The sequence below is a fragment of the Mesocricetus auratus genome, unplaced genomic scaffold (assembly GCF_017639785.1).
Source record: "Mesocricetus auratus isolate SY011 unplaced genomic scaffold, BCM_Maur_2.0 Super-Scaffold_100013, whole genome shotgun sequence".
Classification (NCBI taxonomy): Eukaryota; Metazoa; Chordata; class Mammalia; order Rodentia; family Cricetidae; genus Mesocricetus; species Mesocricetus auratus.
Window position 1 is genome coordinate 19,687,346 of NW_024429196.1, and position 20,536 is coordinate 19,707,881.

General features: G+C 42.8%; 1 protein-coding gene and 1 pseudogene across 1 annotated transcript; one reads left to right on the plus strand and one right to left on the minus strand.

Moving 5' to 3' along the window:
• Positions 1-5,906: 5,906 nt before the first annotated feature.
• Positions 5,907-14,224, minus strand: Vim (vimentin). The gene is made up of 9 exons (XM_005081261.4): positions 13,513-14,224; positions 12,916-12,976; positions 9,910-10,005; positions 9,657-9,818; positions 9,138-9,263; positions 8,362-8,582; positions 7,901-7,944; positions 7,011-7,096; positions 5,907-6,267 (listed from the first exon to the last, which is right to left on the minus strand). Exons 1-9 carry the CDS (start codon positions 14,073-14,075, stop codon positions 6,226-6,228), a joined length of 1,401 nt encoding a protein of 466 aa, XP_005081318.1. The 5' UTR covers positions 14,076-14,224; the 3' UTR covers positions 5,907-6,225.
• A 272-nt stretch (positions 14,225-14,496) lies between these two features.
• Positions 14,497-20,536, plus strand: LOC101833353 (annotated as a pseudogene).

The following is a 20,536-nucleotide window of genomic DNA, read 5'->3' on the forward strand; positions in this document are numbered from 1 at the left end:
TTAAAAAAGGCCAGGTGTTTTACTGTGGTGGCTCATGGCCTTAATCCAAGCACTCATAAAACAGGCACAGGCAGAGCACTGTGAGCTCAAAACAAGCCTGTTCTACATAGTGAGTTTCAAACTGTAGACTGAGATCCTATCTGGGGGGATAGAAGAAAAAACAAAAAACTGCTGGATGTGATGGCTCACTTGATTCCAGTTCTGGGAAGGCATGGGCATACAAGCACACAGATATAGACACACACAAGCAAACAGCATGCATACAGACACAAACACACAGAAGTACACACAGAGACACATGCAGATACACACAGACACACATAGACACACGCACTCAGAAATATGCATACAGAAACACACAGAGACACATGTATTCACAAAAAAATAACCCACATACAGGCCAGTGTGATTTCAATGGCCCATGTTTCCTCTATCCTTGAAGTGTCTATGATATGATTTAAATTATAACTACTGTCACAAACTGTGGTCAAGGCTTTGAGTGAATTCCCTTGACCCCAAACGGAGAGAGATATGATATGAACAAAGAAAAATCATATCTAGTACCTGCTTATTAGTCCTTAGGGGGTGGATAATCATAGTATAATAGGGATTTTGAATTTAGGAAAGTCCAGGAGGGCTTCTTCTCCAGAACACAGTCAATAACTCTACTCCCTGCAGACAATACCTTCTGTTTTCTTTTTACCTCAGTACTACCCACCCTCTGAAGGCTTGTTCTTATAGCATGGTCCAGAGGCAGCTATTTGGGTTTAGACTACTTTTCCATTGCTCCAGGTTTTGAAACAATGCACACTTTGTAGCCTGGCTTAACATGTGATTCCCACATAATAATGGAGGTTTGATTTTGTTACTAACACGAAAGCACCCGAGGCTTCACTTTGAATGACAAATAAGCTGGCTGCAAAGGGGAAGCCCTGGGTGAGAAGCTGTAAAAATTTTTGTTTTATATATCTCTATATGTACCTCAGTAGACACAAATGTAGGAAACTCTTATGAGATATATACTCATACACAAAAGCATAATATTGTCCAACTTTATAAATTAAACTTGATGAATAATATTCCTTCACATCTTTTCCATTGCTTTATAAAATAGTGTCTCATGTAGTTGATGCCGGACTTGAACTCAGGATGTTGCAGAGGCTGTCCTTGAACTCCTGATCCTCCTGCCTCCACCTTTCAAGTGCTGGGATTGCAGGTGCACACCCACATCTGGCAGATAATCTGTCTCACTAGAGGAAGGTGTGAATCTGCATATCTGCCACTGCATAAAGTTTCAACTCACATATTGGAGTTTCCACTGCAGGAATGATATAATACATCTTTATTTTTTAATCTTAGGACATGTATTTGTCAGTATTGAAATCCTACTTGAACCTAAATCCAACTTAACTAGTTTTAAAGAGAGTTGTCAACATTTCGGCTCAGATTAACTTCTTATACAGGTGTCCTTCCACGTGCTGTGGGGTTATGTTTTGATATGCCTTCAAAATAATAGGTGGAAAGTGTCTTTTAGAAACAAAACCAACTTAACGTCCTAACTTAGCAGTGTAGAGTTCTGATTGTCTCCTCTTGTGGATTGTGTGGCTGTGTAGGAGCCATAGCTACATCTCCTGTGTCACCATGGCACGAGGTTAGGAAGAGGACACACTGCAAAGTATAACTTCTCCTGAATGTTCATCATTCTGACGTACTGTGGAGTCACCAGTTGTAAGCTGAGCCATCATAAGCTGAGAACCTTTTATATATCACCTATTTAATTTTACTGCATACGCGGTATATGTGTTCATATATGTGTAGATGTATGTGGGTTTACATGTGTAGATGGAGACCGGAGGTCTCATACTCCACTTTTTGAAAGGGTCTCTCACTGAACCTGGAGCTCACAAATTGACTTAATTGGTGCTCTGCAGGCCTCAGGGATCTTTCCCCTCCCCTGCCTCACCCCTGCCTGCACTGAAATTGTAGGTGTACACCACTATGTTCTGCATTTTATTTGGGTTCTGGGAGTCTAAACACAAGTCCTCATGATTCTACAACAAAAAATTTACCAAATGAGCTATTTCCCAAGCACTATATAGTATCTATGAATCAATTTTAATTTGTGTGTGTGTGTGTGTGTGTGTGTGTGTGTGTCTGTGCGTGCGCTCTAGTGCTCGAACACACACAAAAATGAATGCAGTCACTACAGATTAAACCCGGGGCCTGATCATGTAAGCACATCTCTATTGCTAAGTCATACACCCAACCCAAATTCAAATAATAAACAATTGAAAAGAAGTGATCTCTCAGGTTCTGGCTATTAAAAGTAATGCTGCTATGAACATAATAGAACTGACATTCTTGTTGTATGAATATGAATCTTTTGGGTATATGCCTAAGAGTGGAATTGCTGGGTGTTGTGGTAGACCGATTCCCATTTTCCTGAGGAATCTCCATACTGATTTCCAAAGTGGCTGTACAAGTCAACACTCCCACCAGCAGTGTAGGAGTGTTCCCCTTTCTCCACATCCTCTCCAGCATAAACTGTCATTGGTGGGTCTTATTTCAGCCATTCTGACAGGAGTAAGATGGTATCTTAGAGTTGTTTTGATTTGCATTTCCCTGATGGCTAGGGATGTTGAACACTTTCTCAAGTGCCTCTTAGCCATTTTAGTCTCCTCTACTGAGAATTCTCTATGTAGTTCTGTAGCCCACTTTTTAACTGGATCCTTTGGTGTTTTGAAGACTTGCTTCTTGAGTTCTTTGTAAATGTAAAGATCAGACCTCTGTCAGATGTGGGGTTAGTGAATATCTTTTTCCATTATGTGAGCTGCCTTTTTGTCTTGTTGACTGTGTCCTTTGCCTTACCGAAGCTTCTCAGTTTCAGGAGGTCCCATTTACTAATTGTTGACCTCAGTGTCTTTGCTACTGGTGTTATGTTCAGGAAGCAGTCTCCTGTACCAATTCGTTCAAGGGTACTTCCCACTTTCTCTTCTAAGAGGTTCAGTGTGACTGGATTTATGTTGAGGTCTTCGATCCATTTAGACTTAAGTTTTGTGCATGGCAATAGTCGTGAATATATTTGCAGTCTTCTACATGCCAGCATACAGTTATGCCAGCACCATTCATTGAAGATGCTTTCTTTTTCCATTGTATATTTTTAGCTTCTTTGTCGAAAATCAGATGTTCATATGTGTATAGGTTAATATCAGGGTGTTCAATTGATTCCATTGGTCTACCTATCTATTTTTGTGCCAATACCAAGCTGTTTTCAGGGCTATAGCTCTATAATAGAGCTTGAAATCAGGGATGGTCATTTCTCCAGACATTGCTTTGTTGAATAGGATTGTTTTGGCTATCCTGGGTCTTTTGTTTTTCCATATAAAGTTGATTATTGTTCTTTCAAAGTTTGTGAAGAATAGTGCTGGGATTTTAATGGGAATTGCATTGAATCGGTAGATTGCTTTTGGCAGGATTGCCATTTTTACTACATTGATCCTACCTATCCAAGAGCATGGGAGATCTTTCAATTTTCTGGTGTCTTCTTTAATTTCCTTCTTTAAAGACTCAAAGATTTTGTGATATAGTTCTTTCACTTGTTTAGTTAGCATTGCTCCAAGGTATTTTAAGTTGTTTGTGGCAATTGTAAAGGGTGATGTTTCTCTGATTTCTTTCTCAGCCCTTTTATCATCTGTATATACTAGGGCTACTGATTTTCTTGAGTTGATCTTGTATCCTGCCACTCTGCTGAAAGTGTTAATCAGCTGTAGGAGTTCCCTGGTAGTTTTTTGGTTCACTTATATAAACTATTATATTATCTGCAAATAGTCAAAGTTTGAACTCTTCCATTCCAATTTGTATCCCCTTGGTCTCCTTTTGTTGTAGCTAGAACTTCAAGTACAATATTGAAGAGGTATGGAGAGAGTGGACAGCCTTGTCTTGTTCCTGATTTTAGAGGGATCGCCTTGAGTTTCTGTCCATCAGCCTACCACAAGACCCAGCAATTCCACTTTTAGGCATATACCCAAAAGATGCATATTCATGCAACAAAGACATCTGTTTCACTATATTCATAGCAGCATTATTTGTAATAGCCAGAACCTGGAAGCAACCTAGATGCCCCTCAACTGAAGAGTGTATAGAGAAAATGTGGTACATTTACACAATGGAGTACTATTTAACAGAAAAAAAAAAACAATGGAATCTTGACATTTGCAGGCAAGTGGGTGGTGTAGGGAAAAGGGACCAGTCAAAGAAACACTCCCTGAGCAAAGCCAAAGAAACACACTTTGGCCCTGCAACTAGAACCAAAGAAATGTACCCTGACCCTGAAACCAGTGCCAAAGGAACACACTTTGTCCCTGGAATCAGAGTCAGTGAAAGAAATGCACCCTGGCCCTAAAATTGGACCAGAGAAAGAAAAACAATTTGGCCCTGAAACCAGAGCCAAATCTGACCCTAATCCTGTGCAGAAAACCAGCCAATCCTCGAGCAGGAGCGCTATCCAATCTGAGCTCAGCACTAAAATCTGACCAATCCCCACCCTGGAAGCCATATATAAACCCTATGTCTATTTAGCTGTGGCTTTTCATGCTACCCGGCTGTCCTCTGCCACTGTGGCAGAGGGCAGCCACTCTCCTGGATTCTTCCCTTCTAATAAACCCCTTTGATGAGCTTTGGGTGAAGACCTTATTTTGCGAATGTGGTGGAGCAGAGGCGATGCCCCTGGCAGAGCAGAGTTGTTACACTGGGCTCTCCACTCCTGGGAGCATAGCTGAACTGTAGCAACTTTGCTGGAGAAATCTCCTGTCTCCTGCCGAGCAAAACTGCCCATCCCCAGATGGAAGACCCTGTCCTGCTGGAGAGGTACACTGGGGAAGCCTTTCCCTGAGGCAAAGCTGTAAACTAGCTGCTAATCTTACTACAACCTGTGGTAGTCCTTGGCTTCCCAGATCCAGGATACCTTTCCATCTGAGCTGTGTAACATTCAGTATTCTGTGACTCCCGAGTGCCAGAATACCTGTCACATCCTGAAACGCTTACAGATGGCACTAGAAAAAACCATCCGAGTGAGGTAACCCAGTCACAAAAAGACAAACATGGTATGTACTCACTCATATATGGATTGTAGACATAGATCAGGGGTGTGCCAGACTACAATCCCACTGCCAGAGAGTCTGGGAAACAGAACCTTCAACCAATGACTAATGGAAGCAGCGGCAGACACCCACAGCTAAACACTGAGCTGAACTCAAGGAACCCAGTGACCGAGAGGGAGGATTAATGAGCATAATAGTCAAGACTGGGCTTGTTTAACCCACAGAAACAGCTGACCTGAACAAGAGGGAGCTCAGACTGATGGCTGGGAATCCAGCATGGGACTGATCCAGGCCCCCTGAATGTGGGTTTCAGTGAGGAGGCCTAGGCAATTTATGGGGCCTTGGGTAGTAGATCAGTATATATTTCTGACATACAAATGGGCTTTGGTTGCCCATCCCACAATGAGAGATGCTCTCTTAGCCTGGACTCTTTGGGGAAGGCCTAGGCCCTGCCCTGGATGAAATGACAGACTATGGACACCCCCATGGAGGGCCTCACCCTCCCTGGGGAAAGGAGTGAGTATTGGGAGAGGTGGGAATGGGGGAGTTGGTGGGAGGGCATGTGAGGAGGGGAGGGCACGGAGAGGGAGCTGGTATTGACATGTGAAGCAACCTTGTTTCTAATTTAAATTTAAAAAGACAAAAAGACAAAAAAGAAGTGATCTCTCTTTTAAAAGGCTAACTTAAAAACTGTATTGCAAGCATAAACAAATTGAACCTATAACTTAAAACCCAAGTATGATCTCAGTAAATTAGCCAATAGAATTAAAGAGATTTGTTTAGATATTATAAAATAACACATCCAAGTAATATTTCTGAAGATTTATTGAAGCAGTAACAAGTTGGTCAGGTAATTACTGGGGGAAAAAGCAGTTTTAATGGTATTCAAAAATACTTTGAAAAGTATTCTAGCACAAGATTTCTTCGTAAACTAGATTGTGTTGTAAACCTTTTCTAAATCTTTTAGGGTGTCAGTTGTTAGAAACTAGAGCTTATTTCTATCCCAAATCTATCTTGCGCTCCTGAAAAACTGCAGTAAAGGCACTTGAAAGCTGTTTCCTTAAGATACGAATTTCTTTTTTTCTTCTTGCTGGTACTGCGTTGTTGCACAGAGTATGTGCAATTTTTATTCAAGGTCATCATGATGCTGAGAGGTTTCATTGATCACCTGCTCAAAAAGGAAATAAGTCAAATCAGGTAAGGAGACACACCTGTAAATAGATATAATTTATCAAGCAGGTTGACTCTTCACAGCAAGGGTTATAGGGAGAGGCATAGGCAAGGTGGCCTTCTCCTGCAGGCAATAGAGGTATCCAGTGGAAGATTGTGATGTATAAAAGAATATTTGAAAGCTGTGATCAGGAAGTGTGCTGTAGCAATCCTAAGCACAAAGTTCAGAAGCAACTATAATGTGTTAAAATGTATTAAATAAAATGCCTTCATAATTATAATTAAGTGTAACCATTTCTTTCTTGGCATGGAAAGGTAATAAGAGACTTATTGACCATATGCCAGTCCTTGTACTACATAAACAGGTGACAAGTCACTGAGAGAGACCTGCATGTTCAATATCAAACCATCCTTGATATTTACTGATGTCATTAGGTGAAATCCCTTAATGCAGGTCATCTAAACAGTACCTGAAAGGTGTTTTACTCCCATTTCAAGTTAAAGACTTCAGAGTGAAGGAAGATTATTGGCATATCCACAGACCAAATAATTAGTTGGTCTTATATTAGTGGAATCAGGGTCTACTTTTCCAGTAGGCATGGGGACCTCTCAAGTTAGCTGCCTGCATCTGGTGTATATGCTTTCTGATTTAAAGGGGACCGAGGCATATTTGAAATGGCTCTATATTTATTCATTATCCTTTCTTTTACCCTTTACATATTTTGTCTAAAAGATACCAACCTGTCCATCCCTGGTTTCCACTGTCTTAATCAGGAGTGTTCTTTTTGAGTGGGTGTCAACCAGAGGGAGTGACTCCAGATTAGTTTCTGAGTTAAAAAAGCAAGTAAAAATAAAAATTTTTAAATGCAATCATTTTGTCCAAAGCATTATGAGTTTATATTTGCAGTTGTTTAAGTGTTACTCATACATAATCTTTCAAAGCACCATCTGTTTGAAGACACAGTACCTAAGGCCCCCTTCACTCAGGCTGAGATAGTAGTTCACTGTATACATCATTAGCAAGAAGCAATCTGAATCCACACTTAACTTAGGGTGTGGAATTCAAAAGTATATTGGGTTTGAAACTTAGGGTATTAGTCTAGGAGTATAGCTCAGTGGGAAAGCACCTGCTTAGCGTGAGACTCTGGGTTTGATCTTCAAGAGTAATGTAAAATGTAATTTAAAAAGGAAATGGGTTCAGTACCAAATGGTCAAGCCTGAAAGTATATACATACAAATAACATCAAATGGACTGAGCCATTGTATTCATATATTTAGGAATACATAGCTAGCTAGCTAGATGGTAGAATAGGTATATGTATGTATATATAACAGCAATTAAACAAAAAGAAGCCATGAATCTAAAAGACAGCCATGTGTGTCAGGTGGTGGTACATGGGAGGGTTTGGAGGGAAGAAAGGGAAGGGGTAAATGTAACCTCAAAAAATTTAGAAAATAAAATGAAACATATTTATAAACATACTTATAGAAAAAGGAAACCACAGGTGTTTCATAGACTTTTCTCTTGTATAGCACTGTTCAGGTATTACCAAAATGTGGATGCTCTACTACATGATGATTGGCTACAAACTTGTGCCTTTTTTTTCCATAAAAGGAAATGGCATGCTTACCTCTCAGGTTCAGGGAAGAAAAGTTGGGAAGAGGCAGAGAAATCCTATAAAAAAGCAAAGAAACATTTTTTTAATGAAGCACTTCTACAAGAAGAAACAAGTCCACACACTTGAATTTTTCATCCACTAGGAAATCTGTGATTATTAGAGATCTGATTCAGAAACATCTACCCACAGTTGGTCTCATTAGTACATTTTGAATACTGCAAGCATTTTCTTCACAGGGGCATGAATCAGAGGAATTACAAAGAGGAAAGTATTGACTTTGGCATGGTAGTGGGTTCAAACACCAGCTCTGCTGTTAATTAGCTCTGACCACAGACAGTTATTCTTTTTCAACCTTAAGTTTCCCATCTATGGAAAGGGCAGATACCTTGTGGAAACAGTCTCAAGGTTAAATGAGATGCACCTGAAGAGACTGTTGATGACTTAATTCCCATGCACAAGTCTGCCTTTCCTACCTGCTCTCCTCGCCTTCCAGTAGCTTCCTGTAGGTGGCAATCTCAATGTCAAGAGCCATCTTGACATTGAGCAGGTCTTGGTATTCACGAAGGTGACGAGCCATCTCTTCCTTCATGTTCTGAATCTCATCCTGCAGGCGGCCAATAGTGTCCTGGTAGTTAGCAGCTTCAAGGGCAAAATTCTCTTCCATCTCACGCATCTGGCGTTCCAGAGACTCATTCTGTGGGAAGGGAGAAGGGCTTCTGATGTGATTTGCCAACCCCAGTTGTCCCCAGAATCATTTACAAACCATGTGCACTAGTTCTCTTAATAGCAGGTGCCTACTAGCTTCAAACAGAGAACATAGGCGCTGAGTCCCATGTCTTGTTTTGTTGAGATGAAACTTCTGTGTGGAGCCTACTGTAACCTTGAACTTATCCCCCTGCCTCCTTCTCCAGAGTGCTGTGGTTATAGGTGTATACTCTTGTGCCCAACTCTAAAAAAAAACCTCTTTATTACAATCATTAATATATGTCAGCTAAGACTTTCAAGATATCCATCAACTAATTCTTAAAACTGTCTTGATAATTCATTATATTATCTCATATGTATAAATCCATTACAAAATTATATTAATATTCCATAATATTGATATTATATAAACTCATATATATATACATACATGCATACATACATATATGTGCACTTGATTTGTTTGTACGGGCATCACTGCTGACCTGGTCACCAGAGCGCCTGAGCTCACCATTCACTGCCTTTGCTGCTGGGTGGTACTCACAGTTCCTTTAAGTGCATCCACTTCGCAGGTGAGTGACTGCACCTGTCTCCGGTACTCATTTGACTCCTGCTTTGCCTGGCGCAGGGCATCATTGTTCCGGTTGGCAGCTTCAGAGAGGTCGGCAAACTGTCAGGAAGAAATCAGAAAGGGAGATTGCTCATGTCCAAGACTTTTCACTCTCTTAGTGATCTTCATTCCGACTCCTGTGTTTCCTAGAATATGTCTACATGTCTGTTTGGAAAAGCCAAGGTACAGTGAACACTGGTGCTGCTATTTTCAAACAGCATTTACTCCACTGCAAACGTTGGAGGTCAAGAGCTTGGCAGTGAGCCGTTCTTTGGAGTAGAGTGGAAGACAATGTGTGGAAAGGGTGTCTGCCATACTACAGGAAGCATCGAGAGTGACAAGGACACTGTAACAACAAAGTCTGCTACTGAGGAGAGCTGGGGGGTATTGATGGAATTGAGGTAGGTGTTTGAGAGTGAGGCTATCCTATCATTCCCTTGGGCTCATTCATACCTTGGACTTGTACCATTCCTCCGCCTCCTGGAGGTTCTTGGCAGCCACACTTTCATACTGCTGGCGGACATCGCGCAGGGCAGCAGTGAGGTCGGGCTTAGAAACATCCACGTCAATCTGGACATGTTGCTCCTGAATCTGGGCCTGTAGCTCCTGGATCTCCTGAGGAAAAAGCAGACAGAGAGGGGTCAGATGTGGACAATATGGGTGCAGCTTAGCCTTGTTCGCTTACTAAAGTAATGACATCACTTACTTCATCATGCAGTTTCTTCAAAAAGGCAATCTCTTCTTGCAAGGATTCCACTTTACGTTCAAGGTCGAGGCGTGCCAGAGAGGCATTGTCAACATCCTGTTTTAAAGAGAGAAAAGATGATGTGGCGGTACTAAAGTCTATTCTTTATCTTATCTATTTATACTAATTATTTTTCATTCTATTTTATGTGGCTATTTTGCCTGCACGTATTTAAGTGCACTCTGTGTGTGTGTGTGTGTGTGTGTGTGTGTGTGTGTGTGTGTGTGTGTGTGTGGTGACCATGAAAGCCAGAAGAAGGCATCAGATCCCCTAGAGTTTACACAGCAGCTCTGTGGGTATTGGGAATTGAACTCCAGGTCCCCTAGAAGAGTAGCAAGTGCTCTTAACCACTGGCCCATCTCTACAAACCCTTACTTATTTATTCAAAAAACTAACTATATGAACCCATCCTCCTGACTATAGAGAAGGTGCTGAAAATTTCATGACCCTTGATAAATTTATAAATTATTTAGTGTCACATTCCAATGTACATTCTTAGCTATAATGAATTAAAAGTCATTTTGTCGTATTGAAGGTATCTAGTAGACTATATGTGTGTGTGTGAGTGTGTATGTGCACATGACATGGTATTAAGGTAGCTAGTGGACAATTTAGGAATAGATACATATATATGCACATGACATGGTGTGGCGAACTCTATTGAGTCCACATTTCTGCACATAAAATTTCATCATCACTTTTAAACCTGAAAATCAGTATCACAGTATTTAATTTTTTAAAATTTTGTGATGATAGTAGTCAATCAAATTCTATTACTCCATGTCTGCCTGAGTACATATAAGAATGTAAGCTTCAGAAAATACATATTTTAAAAAGTGTGGTGTGGGGCTGAAGAGATGCCTTATTCGGTAATAGTATGCTGGTCTTTTAGAGGACCTGACTTTGGTTCCCAGCACCCACATCCAGAAGCTCACAAAGGCTTCTAATTCCAGCTCCCAGGGATCAGATGCCCTCTTCTGGCCTCATGCATACTTGCGCAAATATGGCATATACTAACGCAAACACATACATATAAAAATCTTTGAAACATTGATCTCAAGAGGTTTAGCATATAAGCAAGCTCTTTTTGTTTCCTTTGAGGAAGTGGAAACCTTCTGATCCTTATCTTTGGGATCTACAGCAAGTGCTCAGTTATCTGGCATCCAGGTTCCTAGGCTAGACTCACATTAAGTAGCAATTCACTGATCACATTCAGAGCATGCATTTGCAGAGACATGCTCATCAGGCAAGAAGGAAAAGAAATGATGTAATCCTGAACTGTATTGTTTTTGACTTCTCTGAAATTCTTTTGAAATGCCCCCTGACTCATTCTATAGGATATTTCTATTTTTCTCAGTCATCATTGTATCAATTCGGTGACATCAACTATTCTAGGATGGTGGGACAAAACACAATGAAACTATATGTAAACTCCTTTACAGAGTTTATAAAGTGATCTATTTCAAGAATGTGCAATCTTGCAAGAGAAATTTTGTTTCCCTTCAAGAGAATGTCAGGATATCTACGTTCCCTTTCGTGGAAGCAATTGTATTTGCAGTATGGTTTGTAGCTTTACAGTCCTAAAATGCTGAGCTATGCTATGCTATCATTCTCAAAGAAAATAATAATTAATAAGAAGGAAATAAGAACTGAGTAGTTGTAACATTCATTTCTGCTTTCCACTAAGTCCTAAAAAAAGATATAAATGATGTCAAACCAATCTTTTGAAAAAATTCAGTGAAGTGTGCCTTTTTAATTTGCGGGAATGAAACAGTTTTATTTAGTCCATAAATAAGGAATGTTGAATATTCATTCAATGCCTCGCAGAAAACATTCCTTGGGTGATGACCATACATACCTACGCCCAGTGACTAAAATGAACCACATAGTCTGGTACTGCCGTTGAGTATGCAAATATCTCTCACCTTCATAATGTCACCCTAGAGCGTTCACCTGGAGAGTTGTGTAGCTGATTCTAATGAGTGTTCCCGAGGATAAGACTGTACTGGCCATCTTTCTGCTTTGGTGTGCTGATAACACCTAACTTTGGAGCAAAAAGAAACAAAAATCCCTCCTTCATATAAAACTCCATTCTTCGGTCTAGGATTTATTTTTGTTTGTGGAGGGTGCTAATCAGTCTGCAGCCCCAAAAAGAGGAGCCTTTTCATGGAGGACTGTAGCTTTAAGAACTTAGTACACCACACACTTCACAAGCTTGGACCAGACATTAGATAAGGGATGTTAGCAAATACTTGTGTCCAGTCGGAACTGTGGTTACATCATTACATATTCAATAAGAATGTAGCCTGTTGCAAAGCTTCCCTGGGAACACAAAGGCTCCTATTCTTTCTGTCCAGAGCCACCGCATTTGCCAGAACGTCGGTATCGACATTCCATAGTGAAGCCCATAGAAACTTTTAATACCCTTCAGCGGCGGGAACAGATGGCTTCCTTTCACCCTTGTTAGATTACAAAAATAGCTGTGCAATGACACTTCAGCTAACTTTCATGCCGTACCCAACTTCGAAGAAAGAAAGGGAACTTGGCTTAATTCCAGTTAGACTTTCTCATCCTCCAGAGTATTCTACATTTCCAACTGGAGGCCGCAACTGTGCTTTGTGTGAAAGTTAGCTGATTGGACTCCCACAAACTGCAATCTAATCTAACTGTAAGCGTTCAGAATCAGAATGTCGATGTTTCAAAAAAAATGAAAGGGAAACATTTGGGGGGAGAAGAAAAATCTGGAAACGAAGCAAACCTCCCCCCCCGGAAAAAAAAAAAAAAAACAACGAAAAACTTCATGTTGCAAGGATTGATCCAAATAGTGGAGTTTTTCCATCTGTGGACTTTCTGCCACCAGGGGGCTTTACAGGAAGACTTGAAGTTTTGCACCTTTTAAATCCTGGGCGAAGTAACTTTTAGAACTGCTAGTGGTTTGGGTGGGTGGGGCTGCTGCTGGCTACAAACCTGTCTGAAGGACTGCAGGGTGCTCTCCGCTTCCTCTCTCTGGAGCATCTCCTCCTGCAATCTGAAGCAGTAGTACGTTAAGCCAAGTGGAACTGGGAAACCGCCAGGGGCGGGGGCGGCCACACCCAACCACATCGCAGCCAAGCCTCGAGGCCAGAGCTGCTGTGACACCTCCATGCACACCAGCGGACGACAGTTTTGTTGAGCTCCCTGCCCTCTCTCTGCAGGTGTTAGCTGGAGTTGGGGCACAGCCTGAGAAGACACTCACTGCCTTTCCCTAGACCTGCACGAGGAGCCCCAGTCCCAGCATCCCAGCCGCCTCTGGCATCTCTTTGTCTCAGATCCTTCACACCCATCCCCTCCTCCTGCCACCAGAAGGGGCTACAAAACTTTTTTTTAAAGTTCAGGTGAAAAGCTCGAGTGGAGCCAGAAGGGAAATGTTCACTGCAAAGTTTAGGTTCAGGGTGGGGCCGCTTCCTCTGCTGTCCTCCAGACAACCACCACCCTGGCCACATCCCCAAGGGCGTGGCAGCCCTCGAGCAGGGCCCAGGACTCCTCTCCCTCCCACAGCCACCACTCGCGTGGATCAGGCCTTACTTTTCTCGCAGCCGCATGATGTCCTCAGCCAGGTTGTCACGCTCCACCTCGACGCGTGCCTTGTCGTTGGTGAGCTGATCCACCTGCCGGCGCAGCTCCCGCATCTCCTCCTCATAGAGGTCGCCCAGGCGCGACTTGCCCTGACCCTTGAGTTGCTCGAGCTCGGCTAGCAGGATTTTGTTCTGCTGCTCCAGGAAGCGCACCTTGTCGATGTAGTTGGCGAAGCGGTCATTCAGCTCCTGCAGTTCTACCTTCTCGTTGGTGCGGGTGTTCTTGAACTCGGTGTTAATGGCGTCGGCCAGCGAGAAGTCCACCGAGTCCTGCAGCAGCCTCACGCCGGGCATGCTGCTCCGCAGGCGCACCGCAGAGGATCGGGTCACATAGGCGCCACCGGGAGATGAGGAATAGAGGCTGCGACTGGTGCTGGGGCGCAGTGCGCTGCCCAGGCTGTAGGTGCGGGTGGACGTGGTCACATAGCTCCGGTTGGAGCTCTGCCGGTTCGAGGTGCCGGGGCCACCGAACATCCTGCGGTAAGAGGACGAGGACACGGACCTGGTAGACATGGTTTGGAGAGCGAAGGTGGACTGGGCTGCTGCAGCTACAAGGACTGGCTCCGAAAGGAGAGCAAGGGCGCGGTGGATGCGAACCGCGGGAGTGCTGTTGTCTCTGGAGTCCCGGAGCAAGAGTGGCAGAGGACCGGACCCCGCCAAGGGCGCAGCTTTTATAACACTGTTAGGAAAGAGGGTCCCCTCCCACTGCCATCCTAGCCGCGGGGCGCGCCAACCAATGGGCACCCAGAGAGAAGTGAGGAAGGCGGGAGGGGGAGGAGAAGAGGGGGGCTCCCTGGAGCCTTCTTCCAGGGCTGTTGGTGATCGGACACAGTCCCCTTACTTCTTGGACACGTCTGGGACTTTGAGGGGCTTTCCGGATGATCACCCAAACTCTCTGCTCACCCCTGGGTTCTAGGAAAGGAGGAATCGAGGGATGGATGTGTGGGGGAAAGGGAGCTCCGGAAAGTTGAGCAAAGTGGTCCCTGGCCCTGTGCCAAAGGGGCGTGGGACAAGGCGCGCCAGTGGGAGGGGTGTGGTCTTGGAGCTGTGGTCTTCTGGGACTGGGTGGGTGGGGAGATCTGTGAACAGAAGAGCAGGAAGAGCCAGCAAAAGCGGTCCTGTAGATCGGAAGGCGGGGACAGAAACAAAGAGGGCCTGAGACTGGGGCCCTTAGCCCAAGATACCAGGCTCACTCAGGGCAGGGCACTTGGACACTTTGTAGACGGCTTGTTTTGAGTGGTCCTATCCCGGGATCTAACGGATTCAGTCCAACCCCAGAGGACCAGGCTCCACTGCCTCTTGAGTAAAGTCCAAGCGACGAGGGTGGGGTCGCTGAGTCAGTGGTGATGATTCACGGAGCCCTGAGGGTGAGATCGTCTAGCGGTTCAGGGAAAACCGTTAGCTGAGATTGACTCCAGACTCTGAGAACTCCAAGCTCATTGTCCCAAGTTTTTAACCAATTCTGAGGGAGGCCGCTCTTTTGATTGTTGTTGTGGAGACACCAATCAGTGTGGTGAGTTCTCCTTAGGAAGAAGCCTCTGGGAGCCCCAGAATACATCCCACCCCTCCCAGACCGCAAATGCACTTAGAAAGGCTTTTCTTGCAAAGTTTCCTCCCGCGTTTCCCTCCCTTTTCTTTCTGCATGAAACCACACCCTAAGTTCTGGGTGAAAGAGGAAACTACATAGGTAGTTTCAAAAACAAGCTCACTGATCACGGCCTTTTCTGAAAGTGGAATTCATTAAAAGATAACCCGATCCAGACAAGAATTCATTAGATATTGTTTAAAAAAAAAAGTCCAATTGTCCAATTTGATGAATGAGTTCAAATGAAAGGCAGTTATGTAACTCGAGCGATAAACTGAAGAAACAAATTAGTGTTGATTTTAGGACAGCGATGCAGGGGACAAGATTCTAGTGACTGGTCTGGACAATGTAACAGCTCCTTTCCCCGCAAGAACTCGTGAAATATAACTTGAAATGGAGATGCAACTATCCACAGAACAAAAGGTTCAGACGCTGTATGATCCAGTGACTGTCACCTTTCAAAGGGAAAGCAACTGCTCAACTCAAGGCTAGCAACTAGGCAGGACTAAAGGATATCCCTTCTCCCAGGGAGATGGAGCTTCCAGGAAAGGGAAGTAGTCAGGCCCCTTGCGATTAAGCAGCAAAAACAAAAATCAATCACAGTTGCTCTGGGGAGTACTTTGAAGGGGTATTTATGAAGTACTGAAAGAATTGATTACAAAAGAACTGGGAAATGGGTCCAACTGTGAACAGACAAGGAAAAGGAGCTTGTGTTGTGTATTTTTGCTTTTGTTTGTCTTTGGGGCAGAGAGTATCCCCAGCTTACCTGGCAATTAAAAGAAGTGTTAGCATCCCTGTACAGGACTCTTTGAAGCAGTAGTGTGTTTACCTCATCTCAGTTAGTTCTGGGGAATGTTGCTGCCAAGGTTGAGGCTGCAGGACCCTCTGTGGCCCAGCTCTCCTGCTGTGACTTCCTTTATTCTCCCTTTCAATAAGAGGCTGTGGGTCCTTCCCAGGGAGCATTCCTGGGGTTAGCCTGTGCCTCACGTTAAGGTCCTGTGTACTGAGAGCCTTTTATTCTAGCAAATGTCACCATTGTGAGTTTGCTTGGAATGGCCAGTGAGGAGAAAAGTGATTTCCCTCTGGGAGGAGTGAGCACAGCCCTTCCCCCCACATGGCATGTTGATTCCAGAGCAGTGCAGTGGCTTTGTCAGTGGGCTCCAGCTGAATGAGTCACTGTGGAAAATGAGGGCTGGACTCTGGCGTGGTGTGGCAGTGTGCCATGTGGGCACCCACAGCAAATTCCTCAGGCTGTGATGACTTCTTCAGTAGGCTCTGGTCCCCTTCGTCACCTGAAGAGTATCCCTTCTCTCTGGCCAGTTTCCCTTCTGAAGACTCAGGAACGTCTATGAATATTCTTCTTTTACTGTTGATGTTTGCTGATCACGGTAATGGATGGAACTGTGTGTTTACAAGCATGCACTGTTCGATTTATTCTTCCTCTAGGAAGCTTTTAGAAGGTAGACAGACAAGAGAAAACTACTGCAAAATATTTTGACTCATTCATGGAGAAGTGGAGAAGCCAAAAGAGATGGGAAATCATTTGCTTCACTATACACACGGGGGGGGTCTTACACAGCACTGTACCCAGTAGGTGATATTCACAAAAGATAGAAGACAGAACATTGAAATGAGCATCTTCACCATCACTATGTACTCACTTTTGAAAGTAAACAGTCTATGAACATAGCTTTCTCAGTTTTCATATTTATTTTTAATTGCTATGAAAGTCTATCTCAAGTATTTTTAAATACTGGACTTATGTGTTATGCAAGTTCGTATATAAATAAGTTAAAGGTCATATGATCTGTAGGCCAGGCAAAACACTATCACATGTAAAGTACTAACAGTGACTTTGGAATTTGCAAGCTTTGGCCATGTCAGTTGAACATGGTGACTTGAGTTGACAGATCAGCCAGCCGTGTGGACAGGAGTTTAGTGGCCTATGGAGGCTTTGGGAACGCTGCCTACAGGAGGTCGTGTCAAGAGGACTGCAGCTGGCAGAGCTTCTGGGTGAATATTAGCAATGAGAAGGCAAATAAAATGAGGCATGGTAATGCCAACCTGTAGTCCTACTGCTTGGAAGGTGGAGGCAGGAAGATCAAGAGTTTAAGGCTTTTTTTTCTCTGCATAGCTATTTCAAGGACAGCCTGGGATCCATGACACCCTCTTCTCATCTAAACAAACAAAATACTCACAAAAGCATAAGTATCACATAGCATCCTATAAACACATGTGACTTTTATGCATCAAAATTAAAATCAAAGAGGCTAAAAACACCTCAAAACCTGCCATGATAATGAAGATAATAAATAATAAAGTGTTTTGGTTTTTATACCTACTGAATGGTAGATATTGAATTTAATAATGCTGTCGCATCCATCAAGCTATACTTGATCATTCTTTCATGCAGATAGTGTCTTTTCTATTTGATTTCATGGTGATAGTTATCATACCATCAACCTAATTCAATATAACATTGAGGCATTTACTATGTCATAGAAACTAAACAGGCAGAGTAAGTACTTAACATCTTGCTGGTAGGTGCCAGGCTCCTAGAGGTATTTGGTACAGGTGTACAACAGGTAATTTGTCACTGAACATAATTGGTAATGGGTGGGATTTGTTTTCACTTTCACCCTAAATGCATACCTTAATCAGGAGTTAAATATTTTCACTGAAACTCTGCCCTGTTTCATTCTAAGCAAAATTAGACAGCTCATCTTACACCCTAAAACCCACCATCTACTGCAGCATCCTCAACTTGACTCTTTGGGACATTCCAGGGAGGAAACAAGACTGGACACTTTGCCATTGCCATTTCCTTACCTTTGCATCTCTTAGGTCCAGAGGAGGAATGGTGTCCCACTGGTACCTGTAGCTACATATCTGTTATATTGCTGTCACTCAAATTCAGTTGTCTGAGTCCTTTTGTACCTCCTACCTGTGATGCTATCACTGGCTTTTGCTTCATCCAGATGTCCAGTACTTCCACCAATGCGTATGTCTTAGGTCTTAACTCCACTTTCTTAAAGATTTTCTTTTTAAAATTCCAAGATGATCTAAAGAGGATTACTCATCCCTATGCTAGGACATGGGAGCTATGAGACAAAAGTTTCTTCACTCTACTGTTCAGTTTCCAGTGGCTAGAGGAGAATACTTGTTGAGTCAGTGAATAAAAAAAAGGGAGTGAAGCTAATATTCAGTGGCATTTATTACGCTCATTCAGTATGCTCATTTCTTTTGATGTGATTGAATCCAAACTTTATGGGAAGTTATGATCTATATGTTTTATTAATTTATTTAGGATATATTTGTTGCATATTGAGTCAGTGCTAGACATGCTGCCACAAGCTGGGGAAGACAAGTGTGGTCCATATCTTCTTACAGCATTATATGGAGTCTGTGAGAGTATATGTATGGTACAATAGAGACAATACTCAAATAAAATTTTTTAAATCTGTAATAAAGACTACAATACCCACAGATTAAACAAAATAATTTGTATGTTTTCTCAACTGTATCCCATGCTTCTTAGTCAAGTAAGGTAAGTCAGAAACTTTTCTTGCGTGTAGGGAATAATAAGGAAGCAGGAAGAAAGAAGCAGGTTGGCTATGCCTATAATCCCAACACTTGGAAAGTGGAGGTATTTGGCTACATACCTAGTTCGGGGCCAACCTGGGTAGGTGAGAGCCTGTCTCAAGAAACAAAACAAAAACAAAAATGAAAAACCAACAAGAACAACAAAAAGCAACATAGAATGTGATTAATAGTAACTGAGAACCATGGTGGAGATACGAATGAATGCTGGAGAGTTTAGATGAAAAAATCATTATCAATTTGAGGGAGACCAGAAAATGTATGCAAGAAGATATTTTTGAAGAATGATATGATTTCTACAGTAGGTCATGGTGGAGAAAGTATCTCCTAAGCTGTCCAATCAGCATAGGCAAAAATAGAGGCTTCTAAGGAATACCAAGAAGCTCAGAGTTGCTGGATTACAAAACAGAGGTAGGGGGAAGGGAACTAGAAGCTAACATGGGATCATGCGTTGGAAGACCAAATGCCAGGGAGAGGAGTTGGTAATTGATGTAGTGGGCAGTGGGAATTCACTGGCTTCTGAGGAGAAAGGCATACTTGTTGCTGCATGCTAGGTGTTTGCTGTGGCATGCTGTTGATGAACTGGGTAGACTGACTTGAGAGTTGTTTGTAGTGGATCAAAGGAAACTGAAATGAAGGTGATTCTTAGTGAGGAAAGACAAAAGCCAATGCGCCACAGGGCTTTCTGGACAGGATAATTAAGAGAATGAGTATCTTCTAGGCAGAACAATTTAGGTGGGAAATTAATTTGAAGAAAATGACTTTATTAATGTCTCTCACCAAGCAAGGTATTTACTACTCTAATCAATGTAGATTAAAATCTCATAAAGGTAAAGTAGAATTGTTTTCACTCTACATCATTTCTTACCCCCTCACAGGAATAGTTTATGCTAGTTGTCTTTTACTTGCCATTATCTCCTTTTAGTGTGTTTTGTTTCCATAGCTACGATGATGAAATTGCGGGTGTCTTTATTATCTCAACATTGTTCTTAGAAGAATAGAGGACAAAGAAACTTCTAGATACTTCTCTAGAGATATCTTTCAACTTTGGAAAGGAAAAGAAGATAGTATTCCATAGACTTATACGTAAAGTCTACCTTCTTAATTGCCCTGTTACCATCTGCAGCAGAGGAAAGAAGGTGAAAGTGGGTAGACAGAAGGAAACAGTTAGCTGCCGCACAGAAGGAAAACCTAGTGCAGATACCAAAACAGTCCCAGCAAATGTTATAGGGAGAAGTACAGCTGGATTCTCTGAATTTGTTCACTTATTGAGGGAGGAGGGGAGAAGAAGTAGAAGAGAAAGAAGATTGGTGAGCAAAAGTCTCTGCTGGCCCAGCTATAAAATTGAGATGCCACTTTCCTAAGTGAAGTTGTTGTAGTACAGTTACTTATGGGGAGGGATTATTGTAACAAAACTAACACATCCATCACTTTTTGAATATTAGGGAAGGACCAGAAGGAAGTTAGCATCTCTCAGGTGAAGCAGCCTTGGCTGAGAGGCAGGGATGGTACAGGCTTCATTTTGTTCCATGGCTTCATCCCTGCAGCCATGGAATGAGAATCCAGATGGGAGCCACCCCCAAGAAGAAGATGAATCCTAGAGACCCAGTTCACTTGCCTCTTCTGCAACCACAATAATTCTTGTGATCTGGAAATGAACCATGCTTGCAGCAACACTGGAGTCATCTCCTGTACCAAAAGCCTAGAGGAATTCCAGACACCCCTCACATAGAACCTGTGCCATGTATGCAGTGATTGGATAGACGCCTGTGAGATAGCCAATCGGTAG

What these genes read in the sequence shown, in the direction of transcription:
- Vim (XM_005081261.4), bottom strand. Translation starts at nt 14,075, where the DNA reads ATGTCTACCAGGTCCGTGTCCTCGTCCTCTTACCGCAGGATGTTCGGT. An exon ending in ATCATGCGGCTGCGAGAAAA is followed by an intron (nt 12,977 to 13,512) that starts GTAAGGCCTGAT and finishes CTACTGCTTCAG; the next exon opens with ATTGCAGGAGGAGATGCTCC. An exon ending in TGGAAACCAGGGATGGACAG is followed by an intron (nt 6,268 to 7,010) that starts GTTGGTATCTTT and finishes CTTTTTGAGCAG; the next exon opens with GTGATCAATGAAACCTCTCA.